General features: G+C 35.2%; 5 protein-coding genes and 1 non-coding gene across 6 annotated transcripts; 3 read left to right on the forward strand and 3 right to left on the reverse strand.

Annotated features, from left to right (window-relative positions):
- Nucleotides 1-559: 559 nt before the first annotated feature.
- Nucleotides 560-1,621, forward strand: LOC145042225 (uncharacterized protein At4g26485-like). Its single transcript, XM_078990617.1, has 3 exons — nucleotides 560-891; nucleotides 981-1,179; nucleotides 1,249-1,621. The coding sequence occupies exons 1-3, from the start codon at nucleotides 687-689 to the stop codon at nucleotides 1,526-1,528; spliced, it is 684 nt and encodes a 227-aa protein (XP_078846743.1). The 5' UTR covers nucleotides 560-686; the 3' UTR covers nucleotides 1,529-1,621.
- Nucleotides 1,622-2,049: 428 nt separating this feature from the next.
- Nucleotides 2,050-4,659, reverse strand: LOC145042226 (O-Glycosyl hydrolases family 17 protein). The gene is made up of 3 exons (XM_078990618.1): nucleotides 3,931-4,659; nucleotides 2,554-3,463; nucleotides 2,050-2,457 (listed from the first exon to the last, which is right to left on the reverse strand). Exons 1-3 carry the CDS (start codon nucleotides 4,287-4,289, stop codon nucleotides 2,251-2,253), a joined length of 1,476 nt encoding a protein of 491 aa, XP_078846744.1. The 5' UTR covers nucleotides 4,290-4,659; the 3' UTR covers nucleotides 2,050-2,250.
- On the forward strand, nucleotides 4,504-16,773 carry LOC145039814 (uncharacterized). The gene is made up of 10 exons (XM_078987821.1): nucleotides 4,504-4,537; nucleotides 13,653-13,763; nucleotides 13,850-13,918; nucleotides 14,072-14,166; nucleotides 14,299-14,362; nucleotides 14,470-14,508; nucleotides 14,603-14,725; nucleotides 14,809-14,900; nucleotides 15,895-16,101; nucleotides 16,454-16,773. Exons 1-5 carry the CDS (start codon nucleotides 4,504-4,506, stop codon nucleotides 14,308-14,310), a joined length of 321 nt encoding a protein of 106 aa, XP_078843947.1. The 3' UTR covers nucleotides 14,311-14,362; nucleotides 14,470-14,508; nucleotides 14,603-14,725; nucleotides 14,809-14,900; nucleotides 15,895-16,101; nucleotides 16,454-16,773.
- A 1,624-nt stretch (nucleotides 16,774-18,397) lies between these two features.
- Nucleotides 18,398-20,216, reverse strand: LOC145042227 (ATP-dependent 6-phosphofructokinase 2-like). Its single transcript, XM_078990619.1, has 2 exons — nucleotides 19,565-20,216; nucleotides 18,398-19,392 (listed from the first exon to the last, which is right to left on the reverse strand). Exons 1-2 carry the CDS (start codon nucleotides 20,144-20,146, stop codon nucleotides 18,574-18,576), a joined length of 1,401 nt encoding a protein of 466 aa, XP_078846745.1. The 5' UTR covers nucleotides 20,147-20,216; the 3' UTR covers nucleotides 18,398-18,573.
- TRNAF-GAA (transfer RNA phenylalanine (anticodon GAA)) lies at nucleotides 19,424-19,496 on the forward strand. Its single transcript has one exon. It is a non-coding gene; the product is annotated as a tRNA-Phe (tRNA).
- A 2,191-nt stretch (nucleotides 20,217-22,407) lies between the features above and the next one.
- LOC145039816 (uncharacterized) lies at nucleotides 22,408-22,833 on the reverse strand. The gene has a single exon (XM_078987822.1). The coding sequence runs from the start codon at nucleotides 22,831-22,833 to the stop codon at nucleotides 22,408-22,410; it is 426 nt and encodes a 141-aa protein (XP_078843948.1).
- Between the last annotated feature and the right edge of the window lie 4,566 nt (nucleotides 22,834-27,399).

Raw genomic sequence — 27,399 nt, forward strand, 5'->3', positions numbered from 1 at the left:
TCACCATACTATATCGTTTTTTATCATATATATACATTGTAATTGGTAATGTTTTTATAATTCAACTTGTAACTTGATTTTATTCAAAGATTTTTATAAATTTCACATTTTATTTTTCTTTTACATAATTTTCATTTTCAACTATTATATATATATATATATATATATATATATATATATATATATATATATATATATATATATATATATATATATATATATATAGCTTAATTAATGTTCGTCAAAAAAATGTGATGTAAAAGGAAGATAATAATGAAATTTTGAAAGTAAATCAAGTTAAGGATTGAAGTTGAAGAACATTATAATAAATATATTAATCAAAACAATGTATTATGATCAGTTAGGTTACTTAAGCTTTTATATATATATATATATATATATATATATATCCAATGGCCCACTATTAGAATAATGATTTTAATAATGCTTTATATTGTTAAAGAAATCAAATTATAAAAATAATGATCCAATGGCCCACTATTAGAATAATGATCTTAATAATGCTTTATATTGTTAAAGAAATCAAATTATAAAAATAATGATTTTAGTGAATACTCTTAATGAAATCATTTTGCTTTGCGAGAAACGACAATAGTCGCTAACTCGCTATTTCCTCTCCAATCAGTAAATAAAGAGAATTTTGTGGAAAGCAAGAAGACCAAAAGATGTCGACGGCAGCAATGGACGACGAGGACGGATCATCGTCGTCGGAAGAGGAGGAGGAAGTGAAAAAGGAGATACGGAAAGAACATTACTCCTCCACCCATAAGATACTCTTGGTCGGCGAAGGCGATTTCTCCTTCTCTCTGTGCTTAGCCAGAGCTTTTGGCTCCGCCCGCAACATCGTCGCCACCACCGTCGACACCCACCGTGAGTAATCCACTACTACTGCTTACAAAAATCCACCATTAATATAATATCTCACTTCTACTAACGAATCGTTATACGGATGGTTGCAGAGGAGCTGGCAAAAAAGTACAGCAACGCAATCGAGAATCTGATAGAGCTTCAGCAACGAGGCTGCGTGGTTGTCTGTGGGGTGGATGCAACCACCATGAGCCACCACTTTTTTCTCACCACGCAGCGTTTCCATCGCATCGTCTATAATTTCCCCCATGTTGGGTTCGCCTTCCCTGAAGACAATGGATGCCAAATCTTGTAATACCTCGATACTCTCCTCTAACTCTCTCTATCCAATGGAATTTGATATGGTTTGCTCTTACGCAGGCTGAACAAGGAGCTGGTGATAGGGTTTTTTATGAATGCGAAAGTCCTTCTGAAAAAGGAAAATGGTGAGGTCCACGTGACTCATAAGATTGGTGAGCCTTATGACAAGTGGGATTTGGTTAAAGAGGCTGAGAAGATCGGTTTGGTTTTTTGTAAGGCCAAACCGTTTTTCAAGAACAAGTATTCTGGATATGCACAGAAGAGGGCACATGGTAGGGCTCCAGATGAACCTTTCAACGTAGGAGAAAGCAAAACTTTCATGTTCAGGCTCAGTGGATGATATGCTAGATGCTCCAACTTTAGTAAAATAAGATTGCTTTGCTGTATAATATTCATATTCTAGTCTTAATGAAGTGTGCTGGATTGATACTAATATGTGAGAATTTATCAAACGTTCTTCTGTTTAGTATGCCACCACTTGAATGTGTGTTCTAATCATTATTTTTTTCTTCAAAGGTAAGGTTTTTTTTATAGATAAATCATAAACAATACATATCTAACATGGTATTAAAATTGGCATCTAATACCAAGCTTTGCAATGTGCATGCATTTTGCTACCAATATGAACATTATGCTTTATTCTTTACTCATAATAGCGGTGCAATTTACTCTCATTGCCATGTAGACAATATACTTTTTCCTTTACTCATAAGGACAATGTACTTAAATTTCATTATAGATAATAACAATACTCTTTAGATTTATCCATACTTGTACATTATTGTTATGGTAAAAATAAGTGTCATACATTGCTACTATGCATAAAAGGTACACTACCTATATTGATTCAAAAAAAAAAAAAAAAAAAACAGTAAAGTCCACTATCATTTCCACCAATAAGCTGATATATATACATATACCTTTCAAGAAAAATCTATATAATTCTCAAACGGGAATGATCTTTTAATGCTTGATATGGTGTACTATAAAACTACCTAACTAAAAAGTTCAAAAAAGCCCACAAAAAAACACCCTAAACAATCCAACCTCATACAACCCTATTCAAATCATAAATACCCGAAACCCCCAAAATATCAACAACCAAACAATAACATATCCTCTATACAATTGCAAACCAACCGAAACATGCTCAGTTACCACCTCCTCAGCAACCCCAACAAGAAACTTGCATTCACCCATTGAAGGATTCAGAAATGTCACCATCCCAAGTCCATCAAATTCACAGCTTCTAGAATTCTGTTTTTGTACCTAGTAATAATAATAATAATTAAAATCATATAAAAAACATAAGTAAGTTGCTATTATTGGTAATAAAAAAAAAGGTAAAGAATTTTGTTGAAGTACCTGGTAATAACTATTAAACGCATAAGAAATGTTACCCCTTTCACCAATCCCATTACACGATCCCCCGTAATTCAAATTCGTGCAATCCGCAACCGTACACGCCAACTTAAAATGATCGGAAACCCCAGAAAGATCTTTCAACGGGTCCACCACACACCACCTAAATGGAAGATAATGAACATCTTTAGCATTTCTCAACAACCCATTACCCAAACCAAGGTTCAAAGCATATTTCGCTTGCCCATCAAAAGAAAAAATCCCCCAATGTCTCTCAAAACCCCCAGGAAGCACACTCTTGGCCTCTTCATCAAAAAGACCAAAAAGATAAACATCCGTGGGACCCTGTCCCGGTCTTAAAGGAGTACCCTTATTGCTCAACACATGGTTTATAAGACCTTGATTGAAAACCCTAGCCGCGTTCACATTCGCAGTGATTGCTCCGTCTGTAGGCCAACCGACTTCCCCGATAACAATTGGGATTTGACCGAATCCGAGTTTGTTAAGGGCGGAAACTAACGTGTCGTAGTTTCCGTCAAACGCGTTGTAGTACACATTCGGTCCGTCTGTGACCGAATGTGCTGTGCCTTCGAAGAACGCGTAGTCTTGGGGGAAGTCGGAATTGGAATACAGACTTAGGAATGGGTAGATGTTGACTATGAAGGGGGAACCGTTGGAATTGAGGAATGTAACAAGGTCGGTCATGATTTGGGTGAGTTCGGGTCGGAATGCGCCTTGGGAAGGGAGAGAAGACTCGTAGGCATCCGCGTTACATGGGACTACAAGCTTTACATTGTTTGCTAAGTTTGCTTTTGTTAAGGATTGTTGGAGGTTTGTTATCGCAGGCATCACGTATGATTGGAATTGTCCACCGTAGCTTGTAAGGAAGGGTTCGTTTCCTACCGCGATGTATCTATTATTCAAAAACAAAAAGTCAATCTCATTATACATTAAATGAGTTTCTTTATTAAATTGTTCTTTCTATATTGTAAGTAGAAAAAGATATACTCACATATAACTTGTTGGGTTAGGTATTAGGTAAAAAAGATGCAGTTGATCAGGACCACTTATATTGTGCAAAAGAGGTGCATACCCTCTCTTTTTTATCTAATCGTCAAAAATAAGAAGCTTTTCTTGTCCATTAACCTAGCTCAGTAACAAAGGTGCACTTGTCTACATAACAAATTTTAAAGTGTTGAGATGTGATATGTTTATTTTAACATTTCACTACTTTACAAGAATATAAATTCCTACACTAATCGACAAAAATAAGCAGCAGCTAGAGATTTGAGTTTCAGATCACAAGAAAACAGCGGATTTTAAGCTAAAGATATATAGAATACTACATACATACAGAGAGATGGGGATAGGGAATCATACTTGATGTTGGCTCCGCCTCGAACCATATATCTGGAGACATTCTGGGAAACCCATAAATCGGCGGCGGCGGAGGAGGAGCTGAGGGTGGCCAATAGATCATTTGAGACGCCAACCATAACCTCGATTCCGCTGCCCATGAGAGCTCGGAGACAATCTGGGTCAGCATCGAAAAGTTTCACCTTTTGAATCTTGTTGTCTCTGAGAAGATCCACCACCGTGGAAGGTGATAACCGGTGGTTGGATATGGTACCCCAGTTCACCCCTATTGCAGATTCCACAGTTCTAGCTGAGCCACCCAACACCACCACCAGCACCAGTACCACCGCGATAGCTTTGGTGGTGAGGATTCCTCCGCCCATGTTTCTCTAATAGTTAATGTTCTAGGGATCGATATCAGTGTTTGTAGTTAACAATGTCGATTGGTTCAACGGGAGGTTCCTATTGGAAGATGCCGAAAAGTGGGAATAAAGTGGTGTCTGGGTTCTGCAAGCAACTGAAAGAAAATAAGAAATTTGTAAGTGTTGATGTTGAGGTGGAGGGAATCTGAGTTGAAACTAGGGTTTATACTTTATAATGGTGAGAAAAGGCGGTGAGAAGGGTGACGGAGGTAATCAGATCAGGGAGGCGGAGGCAATTTGAAGTCGGCAAAAGAGACTGAAATGAACACCAACCAACAGAGGAAATACTGTCGGCCTAATACTGCCAAAAACGCACACACCTCACCCATTTTTTATCTTCCGGCAGCTCATAACTCTTCCATTTTTTCTAATATTTCTTTGAAAATGTTAAATGTAAATACTTATTTTTTAAAACTATGTTTTCCTTTCAGTTTTTTATTTTAAGGTGTTTAGATTACTTATTTTATTTTATTTTAAGGTGTTTAGATTACTTATTTAAATATAAAAGTGAGTATTAAAATAGAGTTTATGAATTATTTTAGGGTTCAAGTCATTTTTGGTCATTTAACTTTTGATTTTGTATTTATTTGGTCTATTAACTTATTTGAAGTTTTAAAATGTCATCGAACTTTTGGTTTTGTGTTCATTTAGTCACTTAACTTTTGGTTTAATTACTTAATTTTTGGATTTGTGTTGGTTTAGTTACCTAACTTCTGGTTTGATTACTTAAATTTTGGATTTATGGTCACAACTTAAACAACAAACCTGTTGAACGACTATTAAAGAAATCTATCCATTTGTATGGAACAATATAGTAGGGGTAATTAACGAATTGCAAAAGGTTGAATCAACTTTCAAGACATTTTAAAGAAACAAGTGAATGAATGTGATGACACTCTTTTTTGGATGGATGCATAGTGTGGTATGGTAGGGAGCCCCTAAAAAACAGATTCCCATAATTGTTCCAATTATAGAGACATAGAGCATGTGCAATTAAGGAGAGGATAAAGGTGGCATGCCAAACGTGGGATTGGAGATCGCCCCTACATTTAATGAACATATACATAGCCTACATATGCTTTTAGATGTCATAGGTGATTTCCAGCTAACACCAAGGGCGGATAAATGGAAGTGTGCCATGAAAAATGATGGTGAATATCACGTAGACACTCTTAGGTTAAAGATTGATAACATGGAACCGACGATTAATGAAGTAATTATTCCATAGATACATGATATTCCAATCAAGGTCACAACTTTTGTTTGGAGAGCTAATCTAGGACGAATTCCATCCAATGGTGTGCTAATAAGAAGAGGAATGTCAGGTTTAGATGCTAGATGTTCTCAATGCTTATAGGAGGATGAAGACATTGGACATATTCTGATTCTCTACCTTGTGGTGGCTACAGTATGGGAGTGGGTGTTCAAATGGTGTGAGATTCCTCAACCACAGCTTCATGTTATTGGAGATCTCATTAGCTTCATAAAAAACTAGGGTAGATGTGTGAAAAGGAGAAACAATCTCATTAGTGTGTGTTATGGTGCGATATGGCTGATATGGAAATCGAGATGCGATTGGATGTTTAAGAAAATACGTATCCCTCCCTTTAAGATTATGGATAACGTTAAATCACTACTGTATACTTGGCTAAAGCATAGGAGATCATAATTGTAACTACAAATGGGTTGAATGGTGTATATGTCCACTGAGTTGTTTGCGAGACCATAGAACTTGATGTAATACGCTATCTTTGTTGTACTCCTGACCCCATCTAGTAACTTGCTAGGCGGTGGTCCTTTTAATAATATTTGTCGGTTTAAAAAAAAATAACTTTTAAAATTATATTAATTTAGTCAATAAACTTTTAAAATATTTTAAAAGTTTAGTGACTAAATGAGCACAATTTTAAAAGTTATGTGACTAAATGAACACATATCCAAAAGCTAAATAATTAAATGAGCATAAAGCCAAAACTTTGATGACATTTAAAAACTTAAAAAAAAGTTAAATGACCAAATAAACACAAAATCAAAAGTTAAGTGATCAAAAATGACATAAACCAATTATTTTATATTATTAAATTTTGTTTATATATAAATGATAGAGTAGATAGTATAAAAATAACATGAGTTAAAAAAGACATATAAATGATTCATTTATTTTATAATTAAAATAATTTTTTTATAAATTGTAATAATTAATATTATATATCTAATAAAAGCTAATTATAATTGATTGGTTAGAATTTAAAGCTTCAAAACTATTAAAAACAATAAACAAAAAAATTATCAGGATAATATAATATAAAAGTAGTCGACTGTTGATTACCTTTGATTAAATAACCATAACTTTTAAGATCTAAAGGGAATAAGTCCAAACACCCATGGTTAGAATTTAAAGCTTCAAAACTATTAAAAACGATAAACAAAGAAATTATCAGGATAATATAAAAGTAGTCGACTGTTGGTGACCTTTGATTAAATAACCATAACTTTTAAGATCTAAAGGGAAATAAGTCCAAACACCCCTGGTATAAAATTGTAAGGAACAAGAAAAAGGAAAAAGAAAAAATTTGCCTGAATTCTTAAATCGTATGGAACATGATGAGGAATATTTTAAGCTCTCAATAAAATAAGAGGACCAATATTTTATTATATGATCAAATCGAATGTTTCAAAACAATTATAAACCAAGATATTTTTAATAGAACAATTTACACTAAGGTTTTGTTTTTTTTCCCTAAAATAGTACTTACGAAACTTTTTTTCCTCATACGTAAGGATGGCAAAAAAACCCGAACCCCGAAGATTCTGGATCGGGTCGGGTCACTCTTACCGGGTATTGGGTCGGGTTTCAGGTAATTATCGGGTTTTTAGTTTGAGTTCGGGGCAGGGATTGGGGTATGCATGCCCCGCCCCGCCCCAACCCGATATATATATATATATATATATATATATATATATATATATATATATATATATATATATATATATATATATATATATATATATATTTCATCCCTCTAACTCATTCCATCACGTATTCCCAATTTCCTATTGTCGCTTCTCTTCCCACTATTGTAATGAATTTAGTTACAATATTAGACTTTAGTAATTTCTATTTGGTTCACTTATGTTAAGAACTTATTGTATTTTAAGCATTTATAAGGTTTTAATTTCTCAATTGTTTCATTGTAGTTTTCCAAAAAAAAATTCTGCCACCATCTTCGGGTCAGGTTTTTCGGGTCTATATCGGGTTTCGGGTAGGGCTGTTCACTGTTCGGATAAAACCGAATTATCCAATTGGACAATTTGGATTAGACTATTTGGTTCGGATATTCGGATTTTTTGATTGGTTTTCAACAAAACCGAATTATTATTTTGGATTTCGGATTGGTTTTGGTTTATAAAATAAGAGCCCAAAAAAACCAAATAAATATTTATTATTTATCTATTTATAATATATATCTATAGTTATTTATTAATTTTGTAATTTATTTTTTTAAATAGGTTCAAAACATTTCACCCGATAAAAAAAGCATGAATATGCATTTTCTCTCAAAAGTTTTCTATCTATAAAATATTTAACTATAATATATCTTCTTATTAGTTGTTTATAAATTTCAAATCACAACTAAATAATTTGTTTTTGTTTCTTGTGTAAAGTTGGGTGATATTATAATTATATGTTGTGTTAAAATGTTTCGGTTTTTGAAAACCGAATTATAAAAACCGATCCAACCGAATTGTAATTGGTTCGGATCAGATCGGATTTGAATTTAGTTTGGACTATTCGGATTCATGTTTTGAAAACCGAAATCAATTTGGATTCACTTGATTGGATCGGATCAAACCGATCCATCCAAACGAACACCCCTAGTTTCGGGTTTAGGGTCGGGTTCAGGGATATTTTTAGATCCAATGGGGCGCCCCGATAAAAAAACCCGTCGGGTTCAGGGACATATATAAATATCGGGTTCGGGTATGGGATATGTCGCATCGCCCCAAACCCGCCCCGTTATCATTCCTACTCATACGGTACCTACGGAGCAAACCTTGCACACAAATGATCTTTATGACTAACTTTATTAACATACTCTGTTAAGTGTGTGTAAAATGATGAGAATGCCATTTGCTTTCATTTTTTTATTTATTTTTAATATTTTATTAATTTGAAATTAAAAAAAAAGTGAGACCCTCTGTTTCTCACACATTAAAGCACTACTCAATTCATCTTCTCCGGCATGTCTCTCACCCCACCTTACACCGTCGCCCGCTGACATGTCACCTTCATCTTCTCCTCTCTCTTGAAATCTCATGAAGGGGAAGATCGTTAGATTCAGAAAGAAATTAAAGGGTTTTCGATTTGCAACAAAAAACGCTTTAAATCTAGATCAGATGGATCCTTTTAAACCCTTTTAAACCACCCTAACAAAATTGTCGATGGAGACACTGCGTTCCACCACCACCAATCCCTTCCCAGACGCTAGACCAAAACAAAGAAAAAAGTTAAAGTGTCACCTCCTCTAATGGGTTCAAATATGATGAGATTGAATTTCTTGTTCTTTCCGTCACTTGGCAGTCCCTTCGAGGGCTCCTTCTGTCAAAGAAGTTGTTGGCGAATCAGGAGCTGCCACTACCGCTTCTAATCTCTCATCTGATGTTAAAGAGACCCACGAACATCCCCTCCTTCGCTATTGTTACTGCTCGTTCCCTTCCATGGGGTTAAGCGGCCTCGAACCTTCCCATTTCTCTATTTTGCTCCCCGGTCAGATGAAGATGGAGACTTGTTCCCTTGGTTCTCAATCGACGATGTGCTTGTTGATCTAATTCGTATCTTGGCTGGGCAATCCAGAGGGCATATGTTTGTTTCTTGAAATTTCTTTTCCAAACGTCACCTGCAACCAAGGTTGTAAAAATCGTTCGGCGGCAGCTCGACGGTTGACCGACGATAAGCGATTAATAGGACTAGACGGGGATTAATCGGAGATTAATCGATGACCCTTAATTAGTAATAAAATTATTAAAATTTTTTTTAATATTCCTTAAAAAACTAAGTATTTGAAAATTTAAAATTTTAATATTTTAAAATTTTGAAAATTTTAGTTTAATATTTTAAAATTTGAAAGCTTAAAATTTTGAAAATTTAAAATTTTGGTGGAACATTTGAAAATTAAATTTTTTTGAATTTTTTAAAAAAATTCCGCCTATGATCGCCGAGACCGCCAAAGACCGCTAAGGCCAACTTTGACCGATTTTCACCAATTTCCGCCAAGCACCCTAATCGTAACCGGTTTAAGGCCGACAAGCGATTAATCACCGATTAATCGGCCACCAAGGTCAATTTCTGCAACACTGCCTGCAACTGTGATTGCAAACATGATATATTTTAACCATTAAATTCCTTAAATTACAGCAAATCTGAGCCTTCGTTGGTTTGTTTATTATAGAAATTTTGTGTATGTTTGTAGAAAATTGTGTTTCATTCTTTGCTCTTATGAGTAAGTTTGTAGAAAATTTGTGTTTCATTTTTCAAATCTAAAGAATTATATATTCAAATCTGAATCTCTCTCAAAACATCTTTTTAATTATGCCCTGTCATAATTTGTTTTCGCTTGTGTTCACCTATTGAATGATGGAGGCTTTTTGCTTCATTACATAGTTGGGTTGTTGGTTTGATGATGGTAGTGGGATTGATTTCACCAAAGCATGAACACACACACATACACACACATAGAGAGAGAGAGAGAGGACCATCTGTGAGCAGAAAACAAAGGGTGTTTTTGTCATTTAACAAAACTTAACAGAGTCTGTTAACAAAGTTAATCACAAGGACCTTTTGTGTGTAATGTTTGCTCCGTTGGTACCATCTGAGGGAAAAAAGTTTCGTAGAAATTAATTTAGGGAAAAAAGCAAAACCTTAAGGACCATTCGTGTAATTTGTTCTTTTTAATAACAAATCAAGGCAATACCAAATACAATATTATTAAGGACAAATGAGCGACTTTAGACTTAAAAAAAAAAAATAATATAAAATAAAATAAATAAATAAGGGCCCTATTTTAGAGGAACAACATAGTACTTTGTCTATATTTTAGACATCTGGAATATAACAAAAGAGTGACTATTTTGTAGACCTTTAGATCACTTCGATCATTCATGGATGACGCTTATCTTGACTTAGATTGGCTTTATGCCTTATCCTCGTTCTTCGCTATCAAATCTCAGTTTGAGAATTTGAGGTGATATTTCATTATCAACGACACCTACGGGTAAAGAAAAGAAATGAGAGAAAAAATGATCGTCTCGAGTTTCATTAAACGAAGGAAATTCAAGGAAGTAGAGAGAAATGAAATGATCATTTTCCTCCTTAATTTTCCTTTCGATTTGGAAGAATTTAGAATTTAAAAAGAAATAACAAAATGATTAATCTTTCTTTTAGAGTAAATTACTGAAATCATCCATATGGTTTGATCAAAATTGCACGTTTGGCCCCTAACTTTGTTTTTGTACTCGGATCGTCCTTATGGTTTGATTTTGTTGCGTTTTTCGTTCCTGTGATTTGATTTTTTTTTCATTTTTCGTCCCTTACATACATAAAGTTAGGGACCAAACATGCAACTTTTACCAAATCATAGGGACGAAAAAACGCAATAAAATCAAACCACAGGGACGATCCGAGTGCAGAAAAAAAGTTAGGGACCAAACGTGCAATTTTGACCAAACCACAATGACGATTTCAGTAATTTACTCTTTCTTTTATTTCTCTCCAACTCCGAAATACAAAAAAAAAAAAAAAATCTTGTTCATTTTCTTTCTGTTCTTTTTTCTCCTGACTTTCTTTTCTTTTGTTTTGTTAAACTCGGGAACTAGGCGTACGTGTTAAAATATAATTATAAGCACGGGTTCATAAAAACGACAACTTTTAATTGATGTTACAGAAAATAACCTATTTTTTGTGCTTCATAAAAATCATTGTTATAAAATTCATGATTAATCCCTAGATAGTATTCGACCGACTAGCAGACGTCTAGCGATTAATCTCTACATACGCAATGAGTGCAGCTGTAGAAAACAATAAAATTTTAACATTTTGAAGAAGTTTATTTCAATAAAAACTATTTGAAGAATGATTAGTATTATATTAGTTATATTAACCTAATTTGTTATGATATTAGTCATATTTAATTTTTTGAAATTCAACACTGGCTTCCGATTAATTCCCGCATAACCGATTAATCTCTTAACTCCGGTGAATAGTTCACCGACTAGCTAACGTATAGATTTTATTATAACCTTGATAAAAATAATTAAAAACTACATCTAAAACGGATTGTTTCAGACTCAGAGTACTCTCGGTTCAAGTGGTTTCCCTATTTTAAAGAAATTTGAAATGTGGCAGCCACCCACCACATTCCAATATACCATTTTAGACTACATTGAATTAAAACAACATGGAAGACGATCCATAAGACACTACGGTTTATTATGTATATTCCTTATAACTTCTATATCTTTGTTACATTTTATTGTGTTTAAATTTGAAAACGGTAGTCTTAAACCAAAGTTTTTTTTACAAAACCCAAAAAAAAACATATCTGAAATAAAGTGGGAATATGTAACACCTTGTTTTTCTTCTTATTATTTTTAAAATGGTTAACAAATAAAAATGATAAGGAAAATCTCCAATAAAATCCTAAAATTTTAGCTCGGTTTATGTTTTAGTCCTAAACTAATTTTTATTTATGAAAAAATTCTAAAAACCGGCAAAAGTTTGCATTTTGACTATTTCATAAATTGACCCAAAATATTGGGACTTTTCTGCAAAAACAAAAAATATTAGGCTTTTTCTGCAAATAAAAACCTTATTATTATTATATTAAAAATATAAATAAGTATACTATTTTTTAAATTTGTTATTATTAATATTATTAATAATACATATAAATACATTTAAATTAAAAAAAATATTAAAAACATTTTATAAAGGTGAAGGTTGAGCGGATGATAATGCTTTAAACTTTGTAATCATGAATGTCTCTTTGTATATTTTAACTTTATATATGATCATTTCACATTTGTTATTATTGTTTTTAATTCATAATATTAACATTTAACAATTTAAAAGAAGCTATTAATTTTTCAAATTGTTTACAAATAGTGAGCATGTGATATGCGTGTATGTCTTGTGTGTAAGTATTTTTGAATTACCAACATGTGTGTTGCTTTTTTTCATTACTTTATTTTTGTGGTTTTTTTTGAAAACATAGCAGATATAGTGTGATAAAGCAAAATAAATCATATTACTTTCTATTAAATAAGATATTTTAATTAATATTTTCGAATTTTGATATGGGTCACCAATGTAAATATTTATTGTGGATCTGTTGGATTTGAAAAAAATCATTCTTCCTTAAGAAATTTTATATACAAAGTAAGAAATCCTTTTATATTAAACTATTTATACATAATTTTATAAATAGACAACTTCTTTTAAATTGTTAAGTGTTAATATTTTGAATTGAAAACAATAATAAGAAATGTGAAATGATCATATACAAAGTTAGGAGATACAAGCAGTGATTTCAATGCTTAAAGCATTACCATCACCACCACCTTCACCTTTAAATAATTTCTTTAATATATTTTTATTTAAGTGTATTTATATGTATTATTAAAAATATTAATAATAATGAATTTAAAAATTAGTATACTTGTTAATAATAATAATAATAATAATAATAATAATAATAATAATAATAAGATTTTTGTTTGCAGAAAAATCATAATATTTTTTTTGCAGAAAAAATCCCAATATTTTAGGTCATTTTGTGAAATAATCCCAATATTTTAGGTTAGTTTATGAAATAGTCCCAAATCAATTTGTTGCCGGTTCCAACCGGTCAAAAGGGGTCAAAATGCATACTTTTACCGGTTTTTAGAACTTTTTCGTAAACAAAAATTAGTTTAGGACTAAAACGTAAATCGGACCAAAATTTTAGGACTTTATTGGAGATTTGTCAAATGATAATTATACAATTATATATATATATATATATATATATATATATATATATATATATATATATATATATATATATTAAATTTCTCTCATTTTAGCTACAGGCGTTTTTTTTTGGCAGAATTCGTCCTTGGTTTACGGGGTTTGTTATGTTATGGATATATTCCTAACCATTTTTCTTCCGGGCAATTTATGCCAATTTTTTCATTCTTTGTCAACACGTGTTGTAATTCTCAATCCACCGCTACAGTTGTCCAATGGTTTTGCTCCACCGACGTTACTTTAAGCTAACTCCACCGTAGGTAAGTTTACCTCCACCGGGTCACTGATCCACTGCCTCCTTCTCTTCATTCTTTCTAATCGCTCACTTCCACAACTTCTCGCTTATTCCGTTTTCTCCAACGGCTTCAGGCGTAACATCAACAGACTGTAGTTCCTATTTCGTTGTAGACCTATCGACCCCGATCTTTAATTTGTTTCTTTATTTTTGTATTTTTAGGTTTAAGCCTCAATAGTAGTTTGCTACTTCGTCGCTTTGAACTATCAAGAATGCATGGAGCAAGCAAAGGTATTTATACCTCAACATCTGCTTCACCCCACCGTCACTAATTTGGTATTAAGCGGTGGGTTTTCTCACTAAAATCGAATGCAGTGGCGGTATAGATACATATAAAAGAGATGGTGCTAATCGATTGTAGGCTTTGATTTCTGCATGGAGAAGATTCACGGGACTTCAACGCACGAAATAGAGACAACGATGGAGGCAAAGTGAAAGCAACAAATAGAGACCTTCTTCTTTTACACCCTCGATTAAAGGTTTGATTTTCGTATCTTTAACCCACTTCTGATGATTCATCGCCACTGAAATTCTCCATTTCTGGGAATTTTAAACGGTATTTTCTCTATCCTAATTCATACACTTCATTCTCTGTCTTCTATTGTGTGCAGCTTCCCATATGACGGACATCAACTCGACCCAGACAAAGAGAAATAACTTCTCACTTTTGATTAGGTTTCTATTGTAATTCTCGCCCTAAATTTTTCAATTTCTATGGTTTTAAATTGATTGGTGGGTTCTTGATTTTGTTCAATTTGGTGGTTATGTTTTTTACTTTACAGGGATACTTACTTTTTCAATTTCATCGGTCCATGTCTCAGGTATATGTAAACTGATATTTTTGCTGCTATGTCAAAGTTTTCCTTAAGTGATTATGTTACAACTTTCCATCTTATAAGAAGTTATGTTTTATAGAGATCCCTAATGTGCAAAAAGTGAGTGTTAATTATGGCATATCTTCATTGGCTATTGAGACAGAACGAGATGATGCCCACTATTCCTTTCTTTCACCCCCATTTTGTGGATCAAAGAACTCGGGTGAGAAAATGTGACAAAACATGGCTCATTAAATGATTAAGCCTTAGTTTTAATCTTTGAAATTTAGTTATAATCCGATGCAGATGTTAATAATGTTGTTGAAGCCGGTGGTGCAAATATTCTAAAGGTTACCCCTCGGGAGACTCTCGGCTATCTCCTCCACTAATGATCTTGGGTAAGCCCCCATATTAAGCAATTAGATGAAGGAAATTTTATATATTTATATGACAGAAAGACTAACAAATAAGCAAAATTGCTATATATGCTCTTTCAATCATGTTTTCCCCTAATCAAACTACTCTGAGAAGAGGAACTACATCTTTTCTGTCCAAAATATAAAAGCTTCATATGTCTTCTTTCATTTCTTCAGTCATCTGCTAGAATTAAATCAACCAAGTTACAGGCTGATATCTTATTTTTCTAGAGATATTGACCATTTCTTTATCCTATTTTACACTTTTGAACAGATGCCTTAAAGAACCTATCAGCACATACTATAAAACAACCACTTTAGTAACTACAAACACAAAGGCAGAGTTGCACAACTTTTATCAATGTAGAGTGGTCTTACATGATTCTCCAAAGCCCAAATAAAAAAGACAAACTAATATTTATTGATTTTTAGAATGATTTATAACCAACAAAAAAAAAATTAAAAAAAAAACCCCAATGAGTCCCGAAAGTAACCTTCTCCACCTCTGTTTAAAATTTTGATGTCTCATGGTTATTTTATTGGGCTTCATATATTCATCTGTGTTCATTTATAATCATCCTCACGTTCTTTAAGTTTTCATATACTGGAAACAAAATACTCAACATTGATAGGAACACAAAACAACGACATATTAGTTTGTTGAAACTACCATTGATAGGAACTCAAAACAGCGACATGTTAGTTTTGCATGAATTCTGCACACCCACTTTTCGACTTATTGCTCCAAAGAATAATCATATTTTCATTTTTCAATGTGTTGAGTTTGTTTGATGTTTATTTACTGAATTTGAATATGAAAACCTCTATCTTCTTTTGTGTTTTATTTTCTGGCATGGCTAGGTGGCTTTGTCTTTTGAAATCAGATATATATATATATATATATATATATATATATATATATATATATATATATATATATATATATATATATATATATATATATATATCAAATCAGGTGGTGAAGGGTGGCCTATCTTAATCATTATATATACTAGAGCAAACGTTGAATTGTACATGACACCCTTTTTCATGAGAAATTGTTGTGCATGAGGTGGAAGTGAAGAATGAGGAAGCTAATGTTCGTCTTCCTAAGTATGAGAAAAGAAATGTTAAAGACAGTCGATCGGTTGATCCGGATCCACATGCAGAGAAATTATTGCAGGTTTTTACTATATCTTTATGTTTATATCAGTTTGTTTTATATAAAAAAATTATAGTAGAAAAGTTAGATGCAATGTAGAATGTACCAATCATCTAACACAAACATACCTGATCTGGATGAAGAGCCAATTAAGGTGATACAGTAGTTTCTTGATTGTTGGCGATTTTTCACACAAACATACCTGATGTCGTGAATTATGAAGCTAAGTCACTAGATGATGTAGCTCTAAATATTAAAAGTTTTGATAGTTAATTTATGTTTGTAAGTTTTTTTTGGATATTCTTTTGCCATTTTTATTTATTATTGTTCTATAGTTGTAAATTTTGTTCTCTAATAACAAATTACCTTTCAGTAAATCCAGACAACAAACCTTACTTCAAATCAAGATTTAGAGGGGAATCAGCCACTTGGTTGAATTTTCATTCAATTTCATTTCCAGGAAGAGGAATGAACAAAAACCCATTCATTAGAATCAAAAAGCACAAAGATTTGGAGGTAATTCCAAGTCGAGTATAATTACAATCGTTGTACTTGGTTGAATTTTTGTGTATGTTAGGTTTCTCATAAACTTTTTTTTTTTTTTTTTTTTTTTTTTTGATTTGTTGGCAACATTCATTGTCAACCTTCTTGCAATCAACACCTTCGATTTATTTGACATTTTCATTTTGTTTACTCTAACATTAACATCTCTTTGCAACTTCACTATCACCCTTCCTCCAGTCTTCTGTTACAGGTTTGAAGTGTAGTTCTGGTCAAACAAATGCCTTGGAAAGAAATTACTAAGTTTATGTTAAAATAAAGAAAGCAAAGTAACTTTTTTTTTTTTTTTTTTTTTTTCTGTTTGGAACATTTTGATGTTATAACCATGTTAATTTCCTACTGTATCCAGAAGCCCATAAAAGGCTAATTTAAAAAAAGATATAAAATACTTTCAACGGCAGTCAAATATTTGCATCATTTCTTTTGTAGGAAGTAAAACCGAGGAAATTAATTCTTTTCACATATTTTCACACTTATATGAAAGTATTTTTGATTTCTCATCGATTAACTCAAATCTAAAAGTTTATAACTTTGGCTCATAAAACATCTAATCCACAGGACACCGAGTAGTCAAAGTAGGCTAAACAATAGTCAACATAAGACTTCTATTAGTCAGAATACGACTTCCAATTGGGAAACCATATCGAAACCTTCTTACCCCGACGCTAACCTCCCTAGTTAGAATGATAAGCGAGATAAATAAATAAATAAATGTTAAAGTTATTATTGTGAATTAATAATTTTAAAAGAATAATATAAAAGGTAAATGATAAAAAGAAGGATTTCAATCAATTTTGACATATATTAAAAAGAAAATAATAATAATAATAATAATAAATAAATAAAATTTATTTAATATATATATATATATATATATATATATATATATATATATATATATATATATATATATATATATATATATATATATAAAGTCTAGGGTCTAATTTATAATTTTTGAAAATCATAATTGTTAAGAAAATCAAGTATAGGGTTGAATTCGTCAGCATGTTATATAGTTTCGGGATCAAAATCGCCATTTTTTGAAACTCGGATGTTGTCTCCTTATTATAGCACGGCCCATCGTAGTTGTCTTCTTCCCTGATTTGGACCTGCGTTTTGAGCTACAACGCCATATGGATGCAACGCTCAGGGTGTTGAGATACCTCAAGACGACTCAGGATAATGGATTTATATTCCTAAGATGGCAGCCTTAATCTCGTTGCATATTGTGATGCAGATTGGCTTGGTTGTACCTATATACACAACGATCTCGAACCAGATACCTATTACTTTCAGGGGAGCATCGATTTCTTGAAAGAGAAAGAAGCAGTTGGTGGTGTCTCGATCGTCTGCTGAAGTAGAATATCCAACCATGACGACTACTATCAGTGAAGTTCTATGGATATGTTGGTTGTTAAACATATTACAAGAGTCTCAATATGGTTCAACATCGCCATTTTATGATAATCAAGTGCGAGTCATATAGCAAATAAATCGGTTTTCCATGAAAGGACAACACATGTCGAAACCGACCGTCATTTCGTTCGAAAAAGGGTAGAAGCTGAAGAGATTAAGCCCTGTAATCTCTTTACCAAAGCAAGAATCACTTACTTAACAAGCTGTGCATTATTGGAGGGGAGTAAAGGAATTCTCTATTATTATTAGTCTTTATCAAATACTTTGGTAGGATAATATAGTATTTATCTTTACTTTTCTTCTTGTTCCTAAAGTTATGATCAGGATAAGTTTTTCCCTTTAATCTATTTATTCCCGTTTTTGGGTTTGATTAAAATGCAAGAATCAAATTATCAATTTCTTCACTATTTGACATATCAAATACCCAAAAAGACAAGTCAAAGGAACTTCATTTTACGCTTTAAAAAAAAATGCTATAACAAGTAAAACCAAAACCAAATCTTTCAAGATTTTTCAACTCCTCACAAAATCAGGTTGAGTTGTGACGGATCTAACCCAGGCCCAATTATGATCCTTCGTATTCACTTCATTCTTCGTCACCGCAATCTCATCCATCGGAATATACGCATAATTCCCATTGATCGGACCCGCCACAAACCCCGTATATCCCGCCATAACACCATGAATCGCCGAGTGTGCCAAAAGCGTACAATACAAATTATCAGTAGCATTTGCAGTAACAGCCCGAATCATATACGTCGGATCAATATACTTCACTGTAAACAACTCTCCCTTATGATCCCTCTCCCACCACCGCTTCAACTCCCCCTTCAACCACACTCCGACATCCAAAAACACCGGATTCCCGGATTCATCCTTCTGGGAGGCGGCGTCAGTTCTCGGAATCATATCTTGCCCAGCCCCTTCCGCCACTACCACCACCGCATGACCATTTTGTGCTAACCGGTCGTCAAGAAACTCGAACAGACCTCCTTTGCCTTCTAAGTAAAAAGGGTTTTCCGGGATTAAGCAACAGTCTACGTCTCGGCTGCTTAGGGTTGCATTGAGGGCGATGTGGCCGGTGGTTCGACCCATTAGTTTGACAAGGCCGATACCGTTGGGTGCACTCTCGGCTTCCACGTGAGCTGCGCTGATGGCTTGTTGGGCTTTTTCCACGGCTGTTTGGAACCCGAATGATCTGTCGATGATTCCCACGTCGTTATCGACTGTTTTGGGGATGGCGGCGACGCCGATGTGGAGTTTCCGGCGAAGGATTTCGTTGAAAATCTTTACGGCTCCACGTAGAGTTCCATCTCCGCCAATTATGTAAACCTGTATATTCACAGCAACACTTACATCAACAGCGGGGATAGCTCAGTTGGGAGAGCGTCAGACTGAAGATCTGAAGGTCACGTGTTTGATCCACGTTCACCGCACTTTTGTATTAACGTTTTTTTTGGTATTAACATTATTTAACAAATCAAGGAAAGTGAAGAATTAAGACCTGATTATATCCATGATCTTCAATGGCATTGACGATCTTGTGAAGATCAAAACCACCTCTAGATGTCTCAAGTACAGTGCCTCCTCTTTTGTGCCAGTTATCAACCATCTTCACATCAAGCTTAACAGGGTCCATGGAATAAAACCCACGGTAACCCGCCTTGATTCCGAAGATCTCCGGGACTCCATATTCCTCCGACAACCCAACAACCAGCTCCCGGATGACAGTGTTAAGGCCGGGGCAGAGGCCTCCGCAAGTAACAATGGCGGCTCTGACGTTTTGGGGGTTGTAGAATATCTGTTTACGGGGTCCAGCACGAGGGTAGGATAAGTGAGGGGAGGAGGAGGAGAGGGAGGTAGTGGAGAGGTCGTAGATGGTCCGGCGGATGATGACGTCGGAGTGGGAGAGGTAGAATTCGTCGGAGGGGTGGTAAAAATGGTTGGATTCTAATGGGGTTGCTTGAGGTTTGAGGTGAGGAAGGTAGTCGGTTAGGTGGGGAAGGCGTACCAGAGTTGAATTGATGGTGAAGCTTTTTGGCTGTCGGCCGTCTAGGTTGGTTTTTGGTGGGAAGTTCTCGTTCATGGTTGCCGGAAGTGGAAAAGAGTTGGACGGAAGGAAGAAGGAGAAAAGAAAGAGAAAAAGGATGGAGGGGGTGAAGTGTCAAAGGGTTTTACGTACGTGGCATTATATCATGTTATAGGGTGGATAATACGTGGCTAACCTGCAGTGTGGCACGAGAATACACAATAATCACTAAATCACAGCAACTGGAATTTCGTATCCAATTCTTGGTGGTCAAATATCAATGGCCGGCGTAACAAATGTTTTACGTGTCTATTCAATTACTAGGTTATAACCCGTGGAAACTATGGATGAAATATTTAAAATTATTATATAGATAGATATATTAAATATAACAAAAACATAGAAGTGAAAAACAATAATTTTTAAAATTTAATAGACTGGTTGTTAAAGTTAACTGCTCAAGGACCAATATCGATATTAATACCATGAGAAACACCAACATTGCAAAAAGAGTTTTTAAGGATCTAAACCGAATATATTCTGTTAAAATTAGTTTTTTTTTTTTTTATTTATTTCTATCTCATAATTTAAAATATATATATATATATATATATATATATATATATATATATATATATATATATATATATATTCAAACTTGGATTTGGTAGCACCCCGTTCATATTTTTCTTGAATATGTATGTGATGTTATATTTGTAACTAAGGAAAATTGTTCAATCCACCCCAATAATTTAATTAATTTCGAAATAAATGTTTATTATCTATTTTCATGTTTTTTTTTTCATTTTTTTAATTTAAATTTTTTAACCCTATATTCTTTATTTTAAATAATTTTGATCCAATTAGATTATTATAATTCTAAAATGTTAACCCTATTACTCTCCCTAGTTTACCCTCACGTTGCAGCAACACTAAAATTTCTACTTTCACAACCTGCAAATCCTATCAGAGAAAGCATCTACAATAACAATATATTGAAGATAAATATTAAATTTCTTTAATTACATAATCATTCAAACAAACAGAAAATTAGTTTAAACGTGCAAAAACCCAATTAAAATAGTAGACAAAAAGTAGCGTAATTTTATTCAAAGATACGGTGCTAATAAATGGAATTAAAAATATTTTTACTGATTTTTCGGGATAGAGCGTAATTTTTGTTAATTTCTTGGGATAGGATGGAACATAATTAAGACTAAAAAATGAGCGGGAAAGCAAAGCATGGGTGAACTACAAAATGACACGTGGCAAATTTAGGTGTAGAAATCATGACATGTGGCAGAATTTAGAGTCTTTTATTAGGATAGGAAATGATGATAGTTATTTTGTTTTGAAACATCATACATTTAGGCTTCTCCAAATATTGTGTTCGAAGTTAGTAAAGATGAAATTTAAGAGTAAGAAAGATTTCTAGAAAATGTAAATTTGGTTAATGTATTGGCGTTTTATGCCCACGACTTGTCCGAAGGATGACACAACGTAGAAAATCAAACAAACCACAACATAGAAAACATAATTAATATCTTAATATATAAATAAGTAGAAAAAAAAATGCAAACAAAAAATCAAACAAACCACAACATAGAAAACATAATTAATATCCTAATTTGAAAAAAATCAAAATACGTCACTCGGAATCATCGTCTTCGTCATCGACCTCATCGTCTTCATCATTCTCCCGAACATCACTCTCGTCATCGGAATCTTCGCTCTCGACGAACATATCAGAATCCTCGTTTAATTCGTCAAATAAATCATCGTGAGAAAACTCTATCGGCGGCTGAATATGAGTTCTATAAACACCAAATCAGCATGAAAGGTGTGATGAATGTCGCGATTGTGTACTTCTCTTCTATTTACCCTATACTTTTGTGTACCAACGGCTACTCCTTCGACATTTGGCAAAACTTCATTTTTGTTGTACCGACATATCGCTCTTCCTTCGTCTTCAAGAATCATATTATGCAATATGATACATACATACATTACGTGCTGTAACCTTTTCACTTCATATTACTTTGCCCCGACTGCTAGTACTTGCCAACTTCTCTTAAGTACACCAAATGTTCGCTCTACATCCTTCATAGCTGACTCTTGTGCCTCTTTAAACTTTTTCCTTTTCGGGTCGTTAGAAATTGTAAATGATTTCACAAAAACAGACAATGGAGGATATATATCGTCAGTAAGATAGTATCCACGTTTATATGCTATCCCATTTGCTTGAAAAGATACATCGTGTGACTTTCCAAGGTAGATATCGTTGAATATTGGCGAGAATGCATGCCATATGGCATGCATTATTTGATGTCATTGTTTGCACCAACTGGACCAAAGAATGCATGCCATATCCAAAGATCATGTGATGCGATAGCCTCTAGAACGATCGTCGGCTCTTTGTGGTCGCCTCTCATGTACTGACCACATGCGTTGGGGCATAATGACCAACTCCAATGCATGCAATCGATACTACCAAGCATTCCATGGAATCCATGCCTGCCTTCATGCACCGTGTACAATTGGTGGATATCGTTCATAGTCGGTTTGCCCAAATATCGTTGCCCATAAACCAAACAGATCGCTTTGCAGAACTTGTACACACACTCCCACATGGTACGCTCTGACATCCTAAAATACTTGTCCCATCTGTATGTGTCCATGTTGTATGTTAAGTGACGAATTGCAGCCGTGCATTTTTGAATTGGGGATTCACATCCATTTTCCATTGGAAATATGGAAAACGGTCTTCCAAATCGCCAACAATACGTAAGAATAGTTCCTTCCTCATCCGAAACCGACGTCGAAACTTTACAGCGTAGATGGCGTCATCTGCAAAGTAATCTTCTATAAGACGATCGTATCCGACTTTGCAATTTCACGCAGCCACAGATTTCTTGGTTTAGATCGTGCATGTGATGTTTCGCCTAGTCGATTTAAAAGTATGCAACCATTTTCGCTATAACGGAACCGATAAACTTAGCCTCCTCTAGAGCCTTCGAATCGGATGATAAAGATGATGACATTTTGATTAATATTTTTTGGAGAGAATAAGAAGGTACGAGTTAAAAAAATGGTAGGATGTTGTTGTATTTATAGTGTGATAAAAGAATATATATATATATATATATATATATATATATATATATATATATATATATAATCGTTATGTAGCCATTAGAATAAAAAAAATTAATCAGCCAATAGGATGAGGAGTGAGAACGCGGCATCCCCACCCCCACCCTCCTCCCTGCGCCACCTTCCCCACTCTGACGGTGTGGTGTTCCGCAGTGCGGGACTATTCCCGCGCCTTCCCCGTATACGATACTATGGCATCCCCATTTTCACGGCTAAAAAAGACCGATTTCGTTTATACTTTTAAAATAAAATCAGAGTAATCTTTCAAAAAGTGTTGTCGAATTTGTCTCCAAAACAAATAGGATAAAAATTTATCAAAGCATTTCTTAAAGAAATGTTTCTTTCATTTCATTATAAAACTCGGGATGTCAACATCGATACATATCAAAAGCATAAAAAGTACAATATAGGCCTTACAACAATTATTTACATCTATTGGTCTATAATCCAAAATCCATCATCATCGTCCAACTATGCTCTTGTTCCACTACCTGTAATATAGAAAGTTGAGTGGGTTAGACTTGGGAGCATGGTGAGCACATAGGGTTTTCAACACACAATAAATAAATTTATTATGTTTAAACATCAAAAAATCAACCCAATTTCTCATCTCCATTATCTTCTTTATTCTTAAAGATCTTAAGAATCATATGTCCTTCATTTATTCATTCCTAAGGATTATCCTAAGGAATAGACACGAAGTCCATCACTGCCAGGTTTCTTAAATTACATGTAACGATCCAATTTTCATGCCCAAAATTTTCATTTAAAATAAGTGGTTTGTAAAATATTTGTAGTAAAACATCATCCGATCATATCATTTCATAAAACATATCTCGTGTCTGAAAACCCAAAACATGAAAATAATAATAATGTCAGAGTACAATCCCAGAACATCTCATAATACGGAATTCCAATGTGTGTGTATGATGTGCCGCTACCGCACCAGCTCACCTGAAACCAAAACTGAAAACTATAAGCATGAAGGTTAGTGAGTCCCCCCATCATACCACCTACCATACAATCATATCACATACATACTACCAGGCATTTCTGGGGTGCCCAACCTACCCGGTACGGCCATTCTGGGGTGTCGACCTATCAATGCGGCCATTCTGGGGTGTCGTCCTTCCCGTGTCAAGCCATTCTGGGGTGCTGACTACCCTTCGGTCCTAACAACCGAACTCGGGGACTGGTCCCCTCCTACTACCTTGTAACACCCAGAATCAGAAAGACCAAGAAAGGAAAGGAAAACCATAAGTTAAAGGGGTCAACTCGTCGAGTCCATAGGTGAACTCGGCGAGTTGGAGCGGGACCCGTGGCGGGGATTAAGTGACCGACTGGGCGAGTCAGGTCTGGGTTGGAAAACCCTAATTTTCGGGCTTAGTGCCCTATTTAAGCATCATTTCAGGCCTTCACCCCAGCCTCCATCACTCCCTATACCTTCACTCGAAACCCTAAGCAGCCATTGAGTGTCATTGAGCTTCTCTTTCCATTTTTGAGTGATTTAAAGCTATAAGGAAGAAGGAAGACTTTGGGTGATTCAAGAAGTAGCAGTGGACTCCGTGTTGGTGTGTCATTTCAGATCCTAGAAAGATATGAAGCTCATACCTTGGCTGTTATTCACTTAGATCCCCTTTCCTAGTTAGATTTTGTCATTTTGGGCCATTTCCAAGGCCAATTCGTGTATCGTGCCTTTGTGAGCAAAGAAAACTTCGGATCTAGGGTTGTTTTGGCCTAGAAACCCATAAAGCAACAGTCTTTGGTGTGTTGGTGAAGCATGCTTGTCACAAAACCAAGCCCTATAATGTTTTAAGCCTTTAGCATCTTGGTTTCATGTAAAGTTTGCAACTTTACGTGAAAGATGGGCCTTAGAAGAGTGGATCTACAGTTTGGAGCCCCTGCATGGATCGAAAAACCACTATATGGATTAAGAGTTGAAGCTACTCGGCAAGTTACATGGGTGGACTCGGCAAGTTGGATGAAGATAGGAAGGAACTCGACGAGTTGTAAGAACAACTCGGCGATTCTATTGAAGATTGTCTAGGACTCGGCGAGTCTGTTCTTGGACTCGACAAGTCGGGTCGCAAAATCCCCTAACCTCTTCTGGTTAAGACGCAGATCGGTGAGCTGAGTGGTAACTCAGTGAGTTGGACAGGAAGGGACTCAGAGATCATTGAACTCGACGAGTCTTAGGGTGACTCAGCGAGTTGAGTCGTGTTATGGGAGTTTCTGAGTTAAGGACTCGGCGAGTCTATGGTTTACTCGGCAAGTCGAGTCAACTGGAAGGTTGACCACAACTTTGACTTTGACCATAGTTGACATGGTTTGACTTCTAGAGTTCAGTCTAGAACTAAGTGTTTTATTGGTATTAGTAGCTCGGAGAGCTAGGGGAGCAGCGGTTCAGAAAGTGGTCAGGCAATAGCCAGAGGATTATTAGCGAAGTTCAGCAGTGCGAGGTGAGTCTCCTCACTGTTTGTATGGGTCTAAGGCACCAATGTCGGCCCATTTAGTTTATGTATGTTAGGAAGACTCGGGGGTTAGCCCTAGGCATTATGCATGAAAGACCAGAAGGTGGTTCCTGGCACACAGTATGTTATTATGTATGATAGGAAGACCCGGGGGTTAGCCCTAGGCAACATGTATGAAAGACCAGGATGTGGCTCCTGGCGCATTGTATGCCATTGTGTATGAAAGACCAGGAGTTGGTTCCTTGCACACTCTATGTGGAGTAGCCTATTAGAGTATTATGTATAGTTGTCTTTGTGATACTTGCATGAAAGACCAGGTGGTGGCCCTTGGCACTTGTCTGTAAGACCCAGGGAATGGCCCCAAGCTGGACCAGGAAGACCACATGCGGCCCGTGGCACAACCACCAGACTATGTTTGGCACATAGCACCTTAGCAATACTATGTTTGGCACATAGCACCTTACTTGATTATGGTATGGTTATTATCTATGGCTCTTGGCTAAGTATCGCATGTTGGGATCAATTGGTTGTATGGCATGTGGTATCTGGGGAACTTACTAAGCTTCGTGCTTACGGTTTTCAGTTTTAGTTTCAGGTTTCTAGTTTTCAGAAAAGGAGATCGGGAGGGTTGCAATGCACAATGACAAGTTAACCTAGGATGTTTTACTCTGATAATTAAACAAGCGATTTGGAAATGAAACTATGATTTGTCATATAAACCCTTTTTGTATGTTTGAATAACTTTACACTATGACTTAGTAATGTTTTTAAAAGAAATTTTTGGCCTTGAATTTTGGGACGTTACATACGTCTATCACATATAACATAACAAGCCAGCATGCAAACATATCATCACGCACTGTCAGACGTACCTGGGGTATTTGACTACCCTTCGGTCCTAACAACCGAACTCTACTGCTATCACATACAACATATCATGCTAGCATATAACATATCAGGTAGTAGAAAACCTAGATGATATCACAAAGACAATCATCTATCATACGTCTCCTACTGGTGGGCTGACATTGTGGCCTTAGACCCACCGCTACTGGAAGGTAACTCGCCTCAAAAAGTAGTTGCTGAAAGTCTGCTTGCTAAGCGCCTAACTGCTGAATCGGTAATCCTCCGACTATAATTCATAAACATAGATTAGCCACTCATACACACCCTTAGGTCAGATGATTGACCCCCTGGTCCAAGGTCAAATCCTTGGTCAAAGTCAACATCCAGTTGACTAGACTCGTCGAGTCATGGCACCGAATCGCCGAGTCCTTCTCCCACTAACCCGGTCCTACTCTACAAGTCCCTCTTCCCACTCACTGATTCACCCTTAACTCACTACTTGGGACGATAGAACCGGCTCGCGATCCGACTCGCCGAGTCCAAGAACAAGTCACCGAGTCCATACAAGCAAATCTGCTACTCGCTTCCAAATCCTCACCAGAGCATCCTTTATGAGGATTTGGGTTTCTGGGACTATTGCTACACGTTAAATTGCTAATTCCGCGTGCAGATACGAAGGGTTGGACCTTCAATACCTAAACCCCTCTTACTCAGTAACAGTTCAGATGACTCGCCGAGTCTAAGGCCATCTTCATAGAACTTGCCGAGTTCCACTTTGGGACTCGCCGAGTCCCCTCGACCCATTTCCCATATAGACCAAATTTGAGACATGCAACACTT

This window comes from Lactuca saligna, chromosome 4, assembly GCF_052625555.1.
Source record: "Lactuca saligna cultivar CGN05327 chromosome 4, ASM5262555v1, whole genome shotgun sequence".
NCBI classification, from domain to species: Eukaryota; Viridiplantae; Streptophyta; class Magnoliopsida; order Asterales; family Asteraceae; genus Lactuca; species Lactuca saligna.

Bases quoted from the DNA above. Each gene is read 5' to 3' on its own strand.
- LOC145042225 (XM_078990617.1), top strand. From the start codon at position 687: ATGTCGACGGCAGCAATGGACGACGAGGACGGATCATCGTCGTCGGAA. The intron at 892-980 runs GTGAGTAATCCA...GGATGGTTGCAG, and splicing joins CACCACCGTCGACACCCACC to AGGAGCTGGCAAAAAAGTAC. The intron at 1,180-1,248 runs GTAATACCTCGA...GCTCTTACGCAG, and splicing joins GACAATGGATGCCAAATCTT to GCTGAACAAGGAGCTGGTGA.
- LOC145042226 (XM_078990618.1), bottom strand. From the start codon at position 4,289: ATGGGCGGAGGAATCCTCACCACCAAAGCTATCGCGGTGGTACTGGTG. The intron at 3,464-3,930 runs GTATGATTCCCT...TTTGAATAATAG, and splicing joins CGAGGCGGAGCCAACATCAA to ATACATCGCGGTAGGAAACG. The intron at 2,458-2,553 runs GTACTTCAACAA...TATTATTACTAG, and splicing joins CGTTTAATAGTTATTACCAG to GTACAAAAACAGAATTCTAG.
- LOC145039814 (XM_078987821.1), top strand. From the start codon at position 4,504: ATGGTGAGAAAAGGCGGTGAGAAGGGTGACGGAG. The intron at 13,764-13,849 runs GTAACATCAACA...TTGTATTTTTAG, and splicing joins TTTCTCCAACGGCTTCAGGC to GTTTAAGCCTCAATAGTAGT. The intron at 13,919-14,071 runs GTATTTATACCT...TGCATGGAGAAG, and splicing joins AATGCATGGAGCAAGCAAAG to ATTCACGGGACTTCAACGCA.
- LOC145042227 (XM_078990619.1), bottom strand. From the start codon at position 20,146: ATGAACGAGAACTTCCCACCAAAAACCAACCTAGACGGCCGACAGCCA. The intron at 19,393-19,564 runs GTCTTAATTCTT...GTGAATATACAG, and splicing joins AAGATCATGGATATAATCAG to GTTTACATAATTGGCGGAGA.
- LOC145039816 (XM_078987822.1), bottom strand. From the start codon at position 22,833: ATGGAAAATGGATGTGAATCCCCAATTCAAAAATGCACGGCTGCAATT.